At 38.1% G+C, this 17929-nt stretch overlaps 1 protein-coding gene across 12 annotated transcripts in view; it reads left to right on the plus strand.

The window, feature by feature from the left end:
• The window catches only part of CLASP1 (cytoplasmic linker associated protein 1), a 154792-nt gene that overhangs the window by 100797 nt on the left and 36066 nt on the right, over window positions 1–17929 (plus strand). For 8 of the 12 annotated variants that reach the window (XM_052674502.1, XM_052674503.1, XM_052674505.1 and 5 more), the window contains 7 exons: window positions 2855–2958; window positions 5414–5437; window positions 6336–6580; window positions 9469–9532; window positions 10644–10807; window positions 11692–11770; window positions 12822–12965. In XM_052674502.1, coding sequence (XP_052530462.1) covers window positions 2855–2958; window positions 5414–5437; window positions 6336–6580; window positions 9469–9532; window positions 10644–10807; window positions 11692–11770; window positions 12822–12965 — 824 coding nt within the window. The remainder of the gene's footprint in view (window positions 1–2854; window positions 2959–5413; window positions 5438–6335; window positions 6581–9468; window positions 9533–10643; window positions 10808–11691; window positions 11771–12821; window positions 12966–17929) is intronic. The other 4 variants (XM_052674507.1, XM_052674508.1, XM_052674513.1 and 1 more) reach the window with 1 other exon arrangement.

The following is a 17929-nucleotide window of genomic DNA, read 5'->3' on the forward strand; positions in this document are numbered from 1 at the left end:
AGCAGTTTGAATTCGTATTGAAAAAAATTGTCAAGAACAAAAAGGGCCCTCAAATCTAATTGAGATCTAAGCTTAAGCTTTTTTCCTTCAACTTTGCGTGATAGTCAATTCATGCTTTGCTCCAGTGGTTTGGTACAAAGCATAATGAGACTATATATGCTTATCTTGATTCTAAAGAAAGCCAAAGAAGTAGCAAAATCAAGGAATTTTTCACCAAGCAACAACTGTAATTAACATAGCCAGAAGGAAAAGTGAGTTTGACCAGAGAGAGCACCTACTGTTCAGCTTATTTATTGACAGTAACGTTGGGCTTGTCTCTAAGGGTTATTCTTGGAGCCAAATACATTCCCAGCCCTATGGCAGAGAGCTTCCTTCTAAGATCAAATGTGTGCATTGAGGTGTGGCAGCAGTGTGGGAAAAGCCCACATTGATATGGATGTTATGGGTTTAATAGTGACTGCAAGAAGCGTTTTAAAGATTTCCTGACAGCTGTTGGGGATGGATAAAAGACAGCATGCCACCTTGTGCTTACTCAATTTGATTAAAAAGCCCTGTTTTGTTTTGTTGTTTTTCCTTTTTATGCTGGGTATTTAAACTGACCTACAGTTAAATTACTTTGTCATTTTGTTCTTCATTTTTTTTTATTTAAATAAAAACAAAGCTATCTTCCCTTTTCTAATGTAATACTAAATTAACATGAAAACGTGTAACAGTGATATTATATGATATTGTGCCATTTGAAAGCTATAAAGCCAAATTCTGATCTCAGTAAGACTTGAATAACATTGTCAAATTAGTAGATTTAAATGCAGCTGAGTCCAGAACTTGTCTCAACATTTACAGCCCTTGTGTTGTACCAGGTCTCATTTCCACTTAGAAAAATATTCATCTTTTGTACATCTTCTAGTATGTATCTCTGTAACAGTGACTTCAAATTCAGTCTGACTCAATAGTTTATCATCTTCTGTGCTTCCACTAAGAGTAAACAGATCTTTCCATTTTAGGGATCAAGTATGGTTTCAGCTACATGTTTGAAATGATTCTTCAACCCGAGTGCATTAAAAAAGGGGATAGTAATAACTCATACAACTTTTATTTCTTTGTGAAATATCATTTGATTACTTTTTGGCAGTAGTTCTAAGATGTTTGTTTTTGTTTTTTTTCCTCTTGTAATGTGTTTTGTAGAAATTGTGCTTTTGTTGTAAATCAGAAATGTCTCGTCTGGTTGCATAACTGAGAAAGAGCAAGTTGTGGTAACACTTCTGAAATAAATGCTAATCTTCATCTTTTTTTCTCAAAAATATTTTAGGTTTTAAAAAGTTGTCTTTATTCTCCTCTCTGTATCTTAATCCTTGCTCTGAAGTGCTCAGGTAAAGCTTTAAAATTAGGATGACAGACGGGCAGGCTTCAGACCCTGATTTCAGTTATGCAAGGCAGTTTGAGCAAATTCCCTAAAAGAGATTTCAGTGCAATAGGCTTCTAAAGAGAAAAGCAACACAACTGTGTGATAAGCAGAGTTTTTAAAAATAAATAAATACAGTAAAGCAGAGTTTTTAAAAATAAATAAATACAGTAAACTGCTAAATGTAACGTTCAATTTGTGCAAATCCACGACGGAAACACATATTTCAATAATCAGTCTTTTTCCTTCGTTAAATTAAATATAGATGAACTGCTGAAAGATGTGGATCAGCTGATGATCTGTTTGTGCAGCTTCATTTGTGCACCTCTGAAATGCTGGTAGAGCTCTTATTGGCACATATGGTGTAAGATATGTCCCAGAGGGATCTTTCCCAGCCATTCTGGAGCAAAGACAGCCCCAGGTGGAAACAAAAACTTGAAATGTTGAAACCAGGCTCTTTCTGGTTATTGACTGGAGCCAGGATTGCAGAAATAGATCTCTGATCTGGAGGGGCTGCCCTGCTGGAGCCTGGCCTGTGGCTCCGGTTGCTGATTCTGCTGTATCACTGCTAGTGATAGCTTTCCAAATACGACTTTTGCTCAGAGAAATTCATTCTGCAATGTTTTTATCAGACTCTGGGCAAATGATGAAGTAAGCTAGTGATTATTGTGGATGTAAGTGGCATTTGGGACTTAATCCTGTTATTTTGGATGTGTTGAGAGCTTTGCCATCAATTCATAGGGAGACATGATATTGTATGATCCCGCCCCCAAGAAAGATTTGTTTTATCATAAAACTTTTGAATTGCATTTCAGTTCAGTGTACTTTTAAGCTGCTTCTCAAGAGCAACAACAAAACAGAGCTGGAATAACTTCACAAACAAATAATAAACCTTATTTTTGTTCTTTGAGGCGTAGGGAGATGTTCTGGTTAATCAAGCCTTGCAACATAAGAGAGCTAATGTACTGCTGCTGATGATCTCACGTACTTGCCTGAGAACAAGCTTACGAGATGAGTGCTCTGCTATTAACATGCAACTCTGACACTGGGCACAGCTCTGTTTCTCAGAAGTTAATGAGAAGTCTTCAGTTGATTCCTGAGAGAGCCAGACTGGGACCTGCATGTCTGCCTCTGACATTAAAATAAAACCCCAAATAATTTCTATTAAAAATAAACACAAATTAGATACCCTTCTTCCCATCTTAAAACCAAAACCCAGCAAAAACAAAAAAGACATGCCCCGAGGATCTGAAATCGTCTTGGGGGCCCGACAAACAATAGTTTATTTCTTAATGTCATGACAAACTCTTGTAGAGTTGTGGATGAAAGAGTCTTTGAAAAAGCACTGAGAGTTCCCAGATCCTTTGGGGAGGACTGTTCAGACACCTGATTAGGATTCCAAGTGAATGTGAATTTACTTAACAATCCCTTTCAATGTTGTCTTTTGTGCAGACCGGTTTGGACTCGGACAGTCAGGCAGGATGCCTGCTTCTGTGAATGCCATGCGAGTCCTAAGCACAAGCACAGACCTGGAGGCCGCTGTGGCTGATGCACTGGTAAGGGGAAAAATACAAAATGCTTCCGACACCGGAAAGTGGCTTAAAGTTACCTGTACGTACATTCTCCTCTTTCTAAGTAGCTTTGTTCTGATTGTGCTGAGTGTCTGATGCTGTCGAGTTGGTTACCTTGTGTTGTGCTGTGCATGAGTATACGAGCAGCAACGTTTTTTCCTCATTCCATGTTAGTTCTCCACAGTTAGACTAATGAGGCTCGGTACTGGAGCCGCAGGAGAAGCTGAATGAGCTGATTGTCTTATGATTTGCTGTTGGAAGCTGTTTGCTGCACTGCGTGGGTGCTCACCACCTGTGGTGTGAGGGAATTCCATTGAGTCCATTAACTGTCTGGGAAAGATGGGATTCCATTTGTCTGGGAAAGAACTGAGAACTCTGTCATGTCCTGCTCTGTTGTTTACACCTAGCTAGGTATTTAGATCAGCTCAAAGCTTGGCTTTTCTGTAATTGATATCATTTCATGCAGTTAAACTGGAGTGTTTGTGTAACATACGGCCGTTATTTTCTAAATATTAAGTGCATTTCTGAGTAAATTTGTCATTATTAAAAATGTATTGTCCTATATAATGTTACAGCAATATAAAATCTCTTGGGTAGAATACAGAAGATGTTTTTTGCTCTTCAGAAGCTGAGTGCTGTCATAAACTTTTGGATTTACTTTGGGGCTTGAGGAGACAGAGGGTGTTTAAGAGGCAGGAACATTTACTCTGAAGTATTATTTGGGTGAACCTTAGGTCTTCCTCACCTCTAGACATAAGCTGAGATGAGGATTTCCTGATATACCTGAAGCAGATATCTGTTTGTTTGTCTTGGAGAACAAATAATGTCCCCAGAGTTTGTGAAAGGTTTGGGTTTGTTTTTTTTTCCATTTTTCCTAGTTTACTTTCTCTAATATTGGCTAACATCATTCTCCTTTTTGCAATCATCATGTAGCTTACCTCACCTCCATTTCTAGAGTATTATTAGAGTACTCCTAGAAAAATGTTTTTTGTTGTTGTTGTTGTTTTTTTTGAATAAATAATTTCTTTTGAATCATACTGAGTTAGGACAGTATATAATGGCGCTGTTGTATTTAGTGGGCATTTTCATTACTAAATTCAGCAGATCATGAGGCAGTTTTTGCTCCCGGCTCCTCAAATTTGCCACCATAGTAGTTCACAGCATAGTTATAGGTGATAGTTTGCCTTTGTAAATGAATCATGCTGTATCCCTGAATGTGAGCAGTGAACACTTGGTTACTTGACGGAGGTGGAGAGGGTAGCAGTGGTGTTCCAGTTCACTGTTGATCACTTAAGATTTCTTGGTGTGACTTCAGCTTGGACTTCTAAGTTCACTTCTAAGTATTTCACTGTTTTAAACTAAGTAACTTTATGCTGGAATATTAAAATGTTATTTAAAGAGTTAAGCGTTTAAAAGGGAAGTCTGTGAGTCTAGGTGGAAAGCATTTTAGCTACCTTGATACGTGTAAGATGATCAATCTGAATTCGTATGACTTTAATGGATGTAATGTGATCTTGTTGTCCCTTCTTTCTCACCTCCTCTGTTCTTTTTTTTTTTTTTTTTTTTTTAGTTGCTTCCTCTTGACAAGCAATTTACAAACTCTGTTTGGGCTCATTTTGAAAGATTAGTGTGATGCCAGCTTTTACACAGCAACCTTGTTCTCAAACAAGTGTTCTTTTTCCTGTAGTAAGATTTTTTTTTTAAAAAAAAAGCTGCTATAGAGATGTCTTTAGCCAAGTTTAAACAAAACTCAGTGGGTCATTCTGTAACCTTTGCTCCATGCATATAATTCTCATTGGATCCACTGCTTCTGTCTGAGAGCTGAACTTGGCCTAAGAACACAGTCTATACTTTGAATCAGTGCTTGGATCTGTCAGGAAAGCTCAAAGGGTGATGGAATCTTTGGTGTGAAGGCCTTGAAGTCGTGGGCGCCAGCTTGTCTTTTGAAGAAGTTAAGCTTCAAAAAAAAAAAAGAATCAACTACGTGTTGAAAGAAAACCTGGTTAAGTGAAGTTGGATTAGATGTGTTGTACTGTAGATAGTGGTTTCCTGACATCAGAATCTCTTTGAGACTTGAGAAATCAAAAGCTACTGAGAATGTGCGGAGAAAAATCACTACCCAAAACTGGTATCTTCCAGAAACAGCATTTCTGAGATGCAGGCAGGGGCGCTGCATTAGTAGATGTCATCAAAAGCATAACAGGTGATTTCACTTCCAAGGTCTGTAATAGAAAGTGCAAGATATACAAGTTCAGCTGATAGGAAATAAAGCCAGGTATTATTATACCCACTTTTGCTTTGCATAAACTGTTGTGTTTTTTTTAATTTGCTAAGATGCATTTGCTATACATTTGTGTTGCAAAAACAAAAACCCTACATAAGCTTCTGACATAATTCTCTATGCTTTTTCCCACCCTTCAATATTTTCCTGCCTCTACAGCTGTTAGGAGACTCCAGGAGCAAGGTACTAGTGCTTTCTTGACTTTTTATTTCTACTTTCAACTTTCCCTACCCTATTGCTAACACCCATAATACCGCACTTGAGTTGATTTCTTCACTTCAAAGAAAATCTCTATTGGCTTCACAAGTCTGAGAACTGCAGGAGTGGACTCTGGAAGGAATTCTCTATCAAATATTTTAGAATTTAGGCAATCTTTTCTGACATTGTCTTATTTTGTTCTGTTAAAATTCATTTAAAAGTTTATTTTGTAGTACACAATTTGTAGAGCTATCAAAATTATTGAAATATCCTTTTTGTAAGGACTGAGGTTGTCAAGGATGTGCTCCACTTGTCCCATGCTATGGAAAATAGTGGGATTTGATTACTCATCACCTTTAGGAACCTCTCTAAATAAATAAATGTAAAAAAATCAGCTCAAAATAACAGACTGTTCTGTATCCCAGTGCATTTCTAGAGTTACTCCATCATCAATATAAAAATGTCTGTATGTGCCAGCACAGATTCCTACAGTTCTTTCTTCCTTATCTTTGTTTTTTCTTGAAATAGAGGCTATTTCATCACAGAACATGTAACAATGGAACTGACTATTATTTACAATAAAACTTACGATTTCATTGTTATAGCTAATATAGCTAATTCCACTGGGCATAAGTATTGAACTTTCATGCTGGGAAAAGCAGGTCCTGCTCTCCCTGGCCACTCATGCTCATTGAAATCAATGAGATCTGTCTTTCTCTGCTGAGAGAGACAAGCAGGCAGTGCTTAGTGATGTCTTTTAAAAACATGTCACTATAACAGTAGCATTAATCTTCCTTGATTAATGATTATGGGTAGAACATTTTTCTTTTAGAAGTGATGTCACTGTATATAATTTATTCAGTCTCAGTTTCCCCTTTCCCAGAAAAAGCCAGTGAGAAGAAGATATGAACCCTATGGGATGTACTCCGACGATGACGCTAACAGTGATGCATCAAGCGCTTGCTCAGAGCGCTCCTATGGTTCCAGGAATGGAGGCATTCCTCACTATCTGCGGCAGACCGAAGATGTGGCTGAGGTCCTGAACCACTGTGCCAGCTCCAACTGGTCTGAAAGGAAGGAGGGCCTCATAGGTCTCCAGAACTTACTGAAAAGCCAGCGGACGCTGAGGTGACTCTCATAGCTCTGTAGTGTTGGTGTGCATGGGCGACGGCTCTTGTCAGAAGTCAGTAATATGTACTTCCCTCACGTACACAGATAGTGCTTCTCACAGCTGTGGAAGCTTTGTCTCCACAATGTGGGACTTAATTACTTTCAGAAGAGGTTCTGCTGTCATCGCTATTGTTTGTGTGAAATTTTTAGTAATAACATAGATAGTACTCAAGCATACCATCTTGTTGCAGCACAGTGAGATTTCCCACAGTGATGGTAATGAAAATGCATTCCATGGGTGGTACCATTTTCACATTAATCTATTTGAACCTTCAGTACTTTTTTTCTCTGCATCTTAGAAGCAAATACTGACTGCGTTTACTATAAAAACTCAGGGTGTGTGTGTTTCAAAAAGATGAGATCAAATGATGTGCCCTGTGTTGGGTATACTTTGACTCGTAGTGAAGGCTGTGTTAGGCATAATTACTCATGACTCTTTCTAGCACATCAAGTATAATTATTTGTAGCTCTTCAAAAATATCAAAAGCCTGAGTGTCCTATAAATGGTGTAATTTGTAGGATAGAGGGAAGTTTAATAAGGCAATGAAGTAGATGTGCCAACTCTGAGATTGTGTGCTAGGAGAGAGATGTTTTCCCTTTGTTGAAAGCCAAATAAACTCTTCCAACACCCTTGACATGTCACACATAAGACCAGATCTTAGAATTACACAACAGTCATGGGGAAGCTTCACATGGCTACGTGTGACATTAACTATAGAGTAGATCACATTCACTGACTCCTGTGCCGCAGGCTTTTTGTTATTGGTTTATAGTGATGTGTTTGGAAATAAGTTGTTCCTTCTGACTCCTTTGAAGGTAGCATTTACTAATAGCCATGACATTTTTATTTTCATGTTATGAATATTATGAAGTTGAATTACGGCTAGATATATAAGTCAGTTGTTGTATAGGTTTAGTTCCTACCTGCTTGTATTTGTGTAGCTGTTTTGCTTTTAAAAGGTCTTTATACTGACTGAAAGCGTTTGTCAGTCCTCATTAACAGTCTGGATAAATATGTACTGACAGCTAGCCTGCAAAGGTCGTCCTCTTGCCATCATAAAAATACTCAGCACTTCACATGATATGTTGCAATCCTGAGGTGGGAAGTGCTACAGGTTTTTAATATGGTGGAGTCCCTAGGTCAGCAGTGGCTTTTTATGTAGTCCATTTACAAGTATTTTAAAAGATTCTTCCCATGTGAATGATGTCATTTTTTCTTTCTCTATTTTAGCAAATTTTCTGAGAAAACTCTGACACCTATCATACTTGTATGAAAAGTTGGGGTGAGATTTTGATTTTCCCACAGGTGTGCAAGGATTATCATCATAGATTGGAACACTGTGGGCGAATGTTTCAAGTCAGGAAGTGCTGAGACGATTGGGGTGACAGACTATTTGCCCCCATAGTAACTTTTAGTAGAGGTGCTGCTGTTTTCATTCCTTCTGGTTGCAGTATATGAACATTACTGATGTCAGTAGTCTCTTGAGCTAGCAAGTTTCCTTGGCTCTGGTTCTGAATAGTTTATAAACCTTTCCCAGAAAGTACACCCTTGCAGAGGTTGGTTTTTTTTTGTTTTTTTTTTTAATTGGCACTGGTTTTAGTTCTTCAGATTATATTTCTTTTCAGCTTGCTTTCGGTCTGCTCACACCTTAGTTCGGGGATGTTCTGGTGCCAGTACTAATGATCAGATTTCTTCATCCTGCTCTCACAGTATCATGAAAAACATAATCAAAGCCTTTAGTATAAGAGGAAAGCCTGTCTTCTAGTGAAATCTGGTATCTTCTGTTCAGGCATAACAAGTTTAATATAAAGCAATAATGTTAATATGTTTTCTTTAGTGTTCTGAATGGAAAGACGTCTAATCTTACATCAGTGGTGAATTACATGTCCAGAAAGATGTGCATGCAAAGTCATACGGAACTTAATATTCCTCATTGTTTCCTACAACTTTATGTGGCTGGGCTCCCCAGTAAGGTTGTCTGAATGACATGGGACCAACAAATCTGATAAGGAAATGGCCTTCCACTGCTCGTCAGTTTGTTTCTTGCACTGTCACCTTGGCACAGCAAGGAAAAACAGATTGGCTACTGTGCGGTTTCCACATAACCCTTGCACACAAATAAATTTAATTAGAGTAACAAATGGAGCATTATTCAGAAAACAGCAATCTGCATTAAGTCAAGACAATGTTTTGAGACATTGCATTCTCATCCTGAATGAAGCTGCCGGCTTTCTTTGGCATCGTTACAAGTACTTTTTTCTCTATATCCAACTCATAGGCAGACTGTTGTCTTTGTGCTGTTTTAAACAGATCTATTGAAAAAAATCTCACATATCTTTGCAAGCTAACATAAAGCAGTTATAGACTACTGGCAAATTCTGGCTGTATATATGACTGCAATGTAGAATTTACATCTTTATGGAAAAGGGGGGTACCTGTAATCGTGATCTAAATGGCTGTTGCCCTAGCAATTGATGTGCATTTTAGTAGTTGCTCTGGCTTCATAGTAATTGTGGAAAAATATCTAATTGCATCCATAGTATGCAGGAAGTGTTAATCACTCTGTTTGCATTAGCATGATAAACAAACAAAACTTTTACACTCTTTGACACTTTAAAGCAAAGCTAGAACTTGTGTTTTTCAATATACTGGAAATTAAGAGCTTTGGCACCGTGAACTGGAATGCCAGTCAAGGCTTTGCCTAGAGATATGTAGGAGTTTTCAGAAGTGTGACTTAAGAATGTTTAAAAGAAAGCTGATCTCTTTCAGGTGGCACTGTTTTAGTTTTGTTTTTTTTGTCAGCAGAAGATGTAGCATTAATATTGTTTTTTATTACGCATTCTAGCCGAGTGGAATTAAAAAGGCTGTGTGAAATATTTACTCGCATGTTTGCTGATCCTCACAGCAAGGTAAGATCACAAAGACTGTGTCATTCTCTTGAATTACCATGTATCTACATTGTATATTCTTCAGAGGTGAATGTTTTGTATTTCTACCCCTGCCATCTGCTGGGGAAAGCTGGCATTTATAAACCTCAAATTGTTTTACTGTGAAAGTATGGATGCCAGCCTGTCTGCTGATGCTAGGAGCTGGTTACCTTGTGCTTCCCAAGCAACTGAATGCCTTCTGGCTGTCAACTCCTCAAGTAATTGTAGTCTGGACCAGCTGGCCAACAGGTCACATGTGTGACAATTCCTACCTGTAAGGTGTTAACTTTTTGACTCTCAAAAATTCAGTCCCTTGTAGGAAAGGCATAGATACAGTTATCTGCTTGCAAATATTTCCAATGTATAAATAAGGTGATGGCTTATTACATGCTTAACCAAAGTATGTTCTCCATGACAGCGATTCTCTCTTTTTCACTGCTTTTATAGAATTATTGCCAAAAACTGATCAGTTTGAAGTGCAAATTACAATCACAAAATTGCTACAGTATAACTGAAGTCAGACATTAGTCCTTTATTGCAAAATCAGGGATTTTTCTACCCACCGCCCCTGCTGTTACTAAACACTGCTTGGGCCAGCAGATAGGACCAGAGTCTCAGAGATTAGAATAAGCTGGGGGAAGTGAGGAAAAAACTTGTCATGAGCTGAATCTGATGCAAGGTATATAATGTTTTAAATAACTCTAGTGAGAAGGTATTTTGTATTGAGAAAATGTAAACTTGGAATGAATGTATCTTTAATGTTGACAAACTGCATTTGAACAATCATGTTTGATCACTGTGTGCTAACAAGTTGTTTGTTTTGTTGCATGGCCTGCTTTGCTGTGGAATTCACAACAGAGAGTAAGTGTATTCTGTTCCTCTTCCTTCATTTGTTTCATGTGGTATTTTAATACTGCACATTATATATGTCTGTCTGATTTTTATTTTCAAAGCAGTGAGGTCACTAAAATCATCCATTCATGAAACTGTCTGTAACAATACTTCTGAAACCCAGGTTTTTAAAACTTTCCACTTTGATTAGTTTTTATTTGAAGCACAGCCTTCCTCCTTGTGATGCTTGTTTTGCTTATAGGTCTTCAGCATGTTTCTGGAAACCCTGGTTGATTTCATCATCATTCACAAAGATGACTTGCAGGATTGGCTTTTTGTTCTCCTGACACAGTTGCTGAAGAAAATGGGAGCAGATTTGCTGGGCTCTGTGCAGGCAAAAGTTCAGAAAGCTCTGGATGTCACCAGGTAAAGTACTTAAATGGCAACACTGTGCAGGTTTTTACAGGATGACGGGAAGGCACATGGTGGATGTTTTAGAAACCCAGTGGCACCATGTATTTTAAGGCCTCAATCCTGAGGAACGCCAGCATAAATGAGAACAAAACTATCTCACAGTACCTAAAGCATAATGTTTCAAGTGTATAACTGATCAGTTATGCTAGTTTGCACGTGTTTGGACATCAGTTTTCATTTTTATTGAAAACAATTACTTTACATGTTCATTAAACAAATGATACTTTAACACAAAATTCATAACATCTTAAATGTGTTTGACAGATAATGTCAGAGATAACACCTTGAATGCAACTGCTCTTTGCACACCAATTCTGTACTCCCTGTCCTCATCTAAGGACCTCCAACACTGGACATAGTTACAATGAAGTTCAGCTTGCCATGGAAAAGAGTAACTTAAAAGCAAACAAACGTAGTAGTAGTAGTAGTAGTAGTAGTAGTTATCCAGGAGAAAATAGGATAGAGAAGAGAAATGAAAGCCACATATGGACTCTGTGGGAAAGAGAAACCAGTTTCCTATTAGAGATGAGGCAAAAAGAAACTGAAAAAAAAACACAGCCTGAAATGAAGATGGCCAGGTATGCCAAAAACTGGTGAAGTGTACAGAAGGCAGAGTAACAGTGTACAGTGGATATTGATTTAGCAGTGTTTAGCCTGTAGTGAAACAATACTCAACTGATTCTTAAACTTGGAATTTTCTGAATGGTTGATGATAAACTTCAGAACAAAAGTGTGGTAGATACTGAACTTGGCTATGTACCTTCTTATGTATATAGTTAATTCAGTCTTGGGAGTGTGTGTTGCATCACATTTTTGGCTTGGTTTTCTTTGGACAGGGATTCTTTTCCATTTGATCAACAATTTAACATTTTGATGAGGTTTATTGTGGATCAGACGCAAACACCAAACCTCAAGGTCAGTATCAAACCTTTTCAATGAGGCGTAAGCATGGTCATCTTAGTTTACCTTCTCACGTATAATGAAAACACAATTTGTGACAAGATGACTAATTGCCAGCACCTGATGCTATTAAGAATGATATCAGCAGCTTTGATTAAATTTTTGCAGTAATTTGCATATCTTGTTAAAGAAGAAAGATAGTTTCCAGAAGCCTGACTCCTATTTCCTCAGATGACTTTTGTTGATACTGAGGTTGTCTGTATTTTTTTTAAATATCCAAAGCTATAGAGACAGCCATGGTGAGGTTTAGAAGAGTTGTTTTGTGTTTTTTGTTTTTTTTTTTAACCTCTGCAGAGGTTGGCTACCAGTACACTTCTGAAAAACCCACTCTCTAGTTCTCTATATTAATAAATCTAAATTTTTGAAAAATAAGACTTTCTGACTTGTCACAAATCAATGTTGGGCTTTAGGCACACTAAAAAAATATTAAAGTTTAAACATTGAAAATTCTTCCTCATCCTGATCTTGATGGGAAGAAACCTGCCTGTGCAGGACGGCAGGGACCAGGGTCCCTCTGGACAGTGACAGGGGTGAAAATGCTTGTTGCACAGAACCCATAGAGTCCATGTAGAATTTGGAGAAGATGCAGAGCTTTCTGTTAATAAATCCTTTTAAGAGAGTACTGCTGTGCAGATTGTTTTTCAGGAAGCTGCTGTTTCAAGGCTATGGGAACACCATGAACTCTGGAAATCAGATGAAACTGCAGCACTTTAAAATGTTCCATGCTGTTGGAAACAGTGTGGTGGAGTCCTCATGTGCTCACACTAATGCACAAGGAGGCATGTGCATATTTTGAGCCTATTCTGATGGACCATTCCAGACCAAATTTTTCTTGTGTAGGAAGTTGTTTGGTTTTGATAACTGACATAGAGATGCAGCAGGGAAGTGTTTTTTTTTTCCCACTGTGACACAAGTCTTGTCAATCTGTAGCAATATCTGTTTATGAAAGGATAATTCTATTTTTGCTAGCTTGTGGGATTTTAACGGATGCCTTTTCACTTCTCAGGTGAAGGTAGCTATCCTGAAATATATTGAGTCCTTGGCAAGACAGATGGATCCGACGGACTTTGTGAACTCTAGTGAGACAAGACTTGCTGTGTCTAGAATTATAACTTGGACAACAGAACCAAAGAGCTCAGATGTGAGAAAGGTAATCCAAATAATGAAGTATTTGCAGTCCTTTATTCTTCCAAAAAAGGAAAAGCAAATAAAAACAACAACAAAGAACCCCCCACAAGTTAACTGATCCCAGAGGTAATTAAAAATTAATCAGTTAGATTTTTACTTACCTTAGCTTCCAAACTGAACTGCCTATTCAGGAGACTTAGCCATGTAACTTTAGCTGCTATTACTGTGCAGAAAGGGAAGAGAGTTTGAAAATAGGCATTTTATTGAGCAGTCTGAAAATATCTGTAGGTTCTTGTTTATTTTCTTGCTTTGCAGACTCAAATGAAATCTGCACAATTTTTGTCTTGCAATATTGTTAAAAGAAAGTAAACAAATCAGTAAGCTGCCAAGGGCTCTTGGCTTTTTTCTTTTCAAAAATGCATGTTTTTCTCAACCTGGAAAAATAATGGCACATTTAGGTCAGACCCAGATAATGCAGTTAACTTCTTCCTTTTCTTGCTATAGATGCAAGTGCCAAGTAAGCTAAAATGGAGCAGATAGTGATACTCATCCCTCCCAAGAGAAAAGTGAAACTTTGTTTTGTGTACCTGGTGTCTGTAACACAGTTAAAAATTACCTCCAATTCCCAGCCCAGATGTAGGAATAGAATTATAGAATCACCAATATTGGAAAAGACCTACAAGATCATCCAGTCCAACCATCCACCTATCACCAATAGCTCCCACTAAACCATGTCCCTCAACACGAAATCCAAACATTCCTTGAACACCTCCAGGGTCGGTGACTCCACCACCTCCCTGGGCAGCCCATTCCAGTGCCTGACCACTCTTTCAGAAAAGTAGTATTTCTTAACGTCCAGCTGAAATCTCCCCTGGCAATTCCAGGAGGAGTTGTAGGCTTTGAAATGTTTTTGAGTTTAATTTAAAAAAAATCCCAAACAACTTTAATGGTATCAGAATATAAAAACTGTATGAAGTTTTTATGCTCTATGTGCACTTATTACTGATTTAATGCTAGAATAGTACTATTTTATATCTTTGGAAATAAAATTATTTTTGTTGATTATTCAATTCTAATGAAATGATGACTGAGTATCAAAGATGCTGAAGCTGCAATATTATCTCATAGCTCACCCAAGAATTCAGAAAAGGTTTTTGAGTGCAAGCTGTTTGCTTTCTGGTACACTTGACTGTATGTCTCATCTGCTTTTAGAAGACTCTTTGCAGGGTTTACTTGCACTAGCATGACTGAAGTTCGTTTCAAGATAGTCCAGTTCAGAAAATAAAGTGGCGTTAAGTCCTAGGATTAAATCTGGAATATGTATTTCTATTATGATACTTTTGCATATGAAGTCAGAATTAAAAGGGAAAAGACTGCTTTTGTTACAGTTCAAGTAAGACCCAAGCAGTTTACTCTGGTAGTTGCAGGCAAGAGGGAGCTGTAAACTAACTAGAGTGATACTTTGGAAAGTAAACTTCTGCATATTTCTCAGTGGAAGAAATATTCCACCATTAGGGGTCATCAGTGCTGCATGAAAAATTGAGTGAAGAGCGTCTCTGTAGCAGCTGAAATTCTGGATGTCAGCTGGGAATCTGTGGGATGTGGGGCATGTGTATTCACAGTGCAGTGACTGTCCTTCTGTCTGCCTCAAAGACCTGCAGCAAGCTCCACCTGAGTGGGACCTGGGCAAGTGCCTTGGAGGTGATAAGAGGCGACCAAATCTAAATTCTCTTTATTAAATCTGCGTGTGACTTAGATTTGTCTTTGCCTCTAGCTTTTTAATTATAGTGCAGTTAAGCTAACTTAGGGTACTAGAAAGGAATGCACAGGTGAGCTTTATTACATCATACAGTTGCTGTACTATGATTTTATTAAGAGCATAGTGCAAACTACAGGCTTTAGAAGAAACAATGCGGCAAAGGATTTATAAGCGATCATTGGCCATAATCTCTGTCATGACTATAGTTAACACACTAATAAATTCATTATGCAGAAACGATCTGGATTATCAAGGACCAGCCTAGACAGGTGAAACGTTCTGAAGAACATTAAAAAAAAAAGTCCTCCACTTTTGAAGACTATACCTGGAGCAAGAAGTACCACTTTTTATAACAAGAAGATTCATTTAGGAATGGATCATAACATTTTTTTCCTTGTGGAAGGTATCGCTACAGAAAACTTTAAAGGTTTGAAGTTCTCAAAATGCAGAGCAGGCTGTGCAATTGAAACTCTTGTCAAAATATAACCTTGGAGGGAGCAGTTGAGTTTATGGAGTAGGAGGGACAATTCAGACTCCAAATGATTAGGTGCTGCAAGAGGTGTGTAACAAATGTAAAAGAAGGCACTTTTTCAGTCAAATCTAGCTTTGAGATAATTCTTGAACTTGTCTCAACTCTTCCAAGTGCTCAGGAGCAGTTGTGTGTGTGATGATCATGGAGGTCCCAACCCCATAGTGTTAAGGCACTGGAGAAAATTAGAACAAAAAGTGGCATCTGGTCCGAAGACCTTTTTTAACTGAACAGTACATATTCTATTAATAAAACCTTGCATATTCTTATGATGACTACTTAAGCACACTTAATGAGCCAACTTAACCTGTCTGACTTGAACTCCAGATCATGTTTTATAGCAAGTGAAATTGTAAAGAAACAAAGTTAGAGGAAATGCTGTTGTGCAGAAGTCAGCTTGTTCTTGTATGGAACAATAACCTCTGTTATCACACAAAAAAACTATGATGTACTTTGTGGAAAGCAGCGTTGATATTGACCAAAAGTCATGATCCACTCTCAGGGTAGAAACCATTTAAGCTGTTGACAGTAGCAATGAATATATGGTCAAAATTACTGTCAGGCATTATGTTTAAAATGAGGTGATCTGCAATGTGCTACGGGTAAATATTTGTTTTGTTTTAAAGATTGTTAATACTTTTGGATGTTTACCTTGCATTAAAGTTAAGATTTACTTCCTGCAAACAGTAGTAGAAGAAAGGTGAAATGCGTTTGTCCTTTGTGCTGAACAAAAAGTAGAAGCAGCTCATGCTGCATTGCATGGGAAACTGAGATGCAGGTCAAGTGTTGCTCTTCTCTGCATATTCAGCTGAATCCTGCTTTTTCCCCAAGCAAGGATACACCACTGGGTATGGCATAGAGAAAAACAACTCAAAATGGTGATGTTGATAGTGATGAATGGTCTGAGGACATTGTCAGGAGCCACCACTCATGTTGCTGGTAAAGTTATTGTACATTCTTTACGTAGGTGAAATTCTGAGTTGGAGTAACGTTACTGGACTTTGTGTGGGAAAATACTTTGTTCTTGGAGAAGAGCCCATCAGTTTAAGAATGGAAATTAGATTGAGGCCTCTAATTGGACTCTAGCTGAGTAATTGAGGGATTGTTTCTGAGTTATACCAGAGGATGCAGAAGACTTTAGAGAAGAAGCTGCAGGTCAACAAATTATTCATATGCTCAAACAGCCAATGAAGATAAAATTTATTTCTTTAACTAGTAGTCCTCAATATCATTTCTCAAGAAATATTGGTATTATCGCTTTAAAAAGGAAATGATGTCTAAAACATGAAGAAAGTTTTAGATAGCATAGATAATTTAGATGCTGCTGTGGTGTCTGTACCAGGACCAGCAATAGATTGGCAAACACTGCTAAGGGAGTGAAATTGGACTCCTTTGCAGCTTGATGTCATGAAGCTTCTAAAACCTCTGCTGGAGCTGTAATCTTTTAGTGGTGTCAAGCAGTTCTGAGACAGAAGTTTGTGTGAAAGCATGCCCAGAGCCTCCCATTGAGCTCAAATGGCATCATTTGCCCTTAATGTTGGGCAGTAAATACAGCTGGCTGTGGCCTCTTACAGTAATAGTGACACAAAGGGCATTTGCAGGAACGCTTTTGAATGGCAAATCATTTCAGTATTCCCCAGTGGGCTGGGCCTTGCCTTTCTTGTTTGGAGCGCTCTCCAAAATTCTTGCAATATTCCTACAGCGTGTAATGTTTCACTGACCCCCACGAGTAGCTGATTTACCAGAGAGAATGAAACCTTAAGCTTATGTAGGGTCTGTGCCCATATGCAGAGTTCAGCCTTTTTGCCAAAGGATGGTCCTAAAGAAGTCAAATTAGATCTCAGTGCAAAAAGGAGCTTTGTTCAGGCATTTTAATAGTTGGTGTTAGGAAAAATAGAGTCATGCATTGTAAGTGCCACTTGGTGGACTTCAGTGTTTACTTGACTTAATGCTGTTAGAACAGAAAGATCTTGGTGTCCTAACTATGTTTCCAAAACAGTAGCCCTCATTTCGTTTGTTTTGAATTTGATGCTACAAAGCTATGAGAACCCAAATATTTTTAGTGTACTTAGTGTAAGGCAAATTGTTTTTCCAAGCATCAGTTGCCAGAAAATCATCACGTGCTTGTTGGAAACATGGTATCAGAGGTAGGTTTCCTTAAAGTGAATCTCTTGGATTTTTACAGCTTCTTTAGCATCCTTTGAGCTGGAAGCAGTTTTAGTATGAGTAGTTATCTTTTCTCAGTTTGCTTCAAACAATAAGAACTTACTGTCTGATAATAGGAGATAAGAAATTGCTTCATAGGATGTGTATACTCATGCTTATATTATGTGTCTGGGCATAACATGTTTGTGTAGATGCCACGTATATAGAAATATATGCACACCTGCATGGTTATAAGCAACAGGTCTGTTTGGAAAACCAGGATTTGAAACTTCTTGCAGCTTCAAGGGCGTGTTTTTGTTGCAAACAGAACTTCAGAAACTTTTCTTCCTCCTTTACTTGTATCTGGGAATCTCCCCCTCAGAGTTCAGCTTTGCATCATGCTAGATTTACTTTAACAGTTTCTCACACTTGTTTCTGCTGTAAATGCCACATTGTATGGAGCAAAGATAATCAGGGTAGCCTTCAAAAGCCTGACTTCTGGGATAGCACCTGGCTTTGCAGAAGTAATGAATAGTCTTTGCTATGACTAGGT

Source organism: Tympanuchus pallidicinctus, unplaced genomic scaffold (genome assembly GCF_026119805.1).
Source record: "Tympanuchus pallidicinctus isolate F22 unplaced genomic scaffold, pur_lepc_1.0 scaffold15, whole genome shotgun sequence".
NCBI lineage: Eukaryota > Metazoa > Chordata > Aves > Galliformes > Phasianidae > Tympanuchus > Tympanuchus pallidicinctus.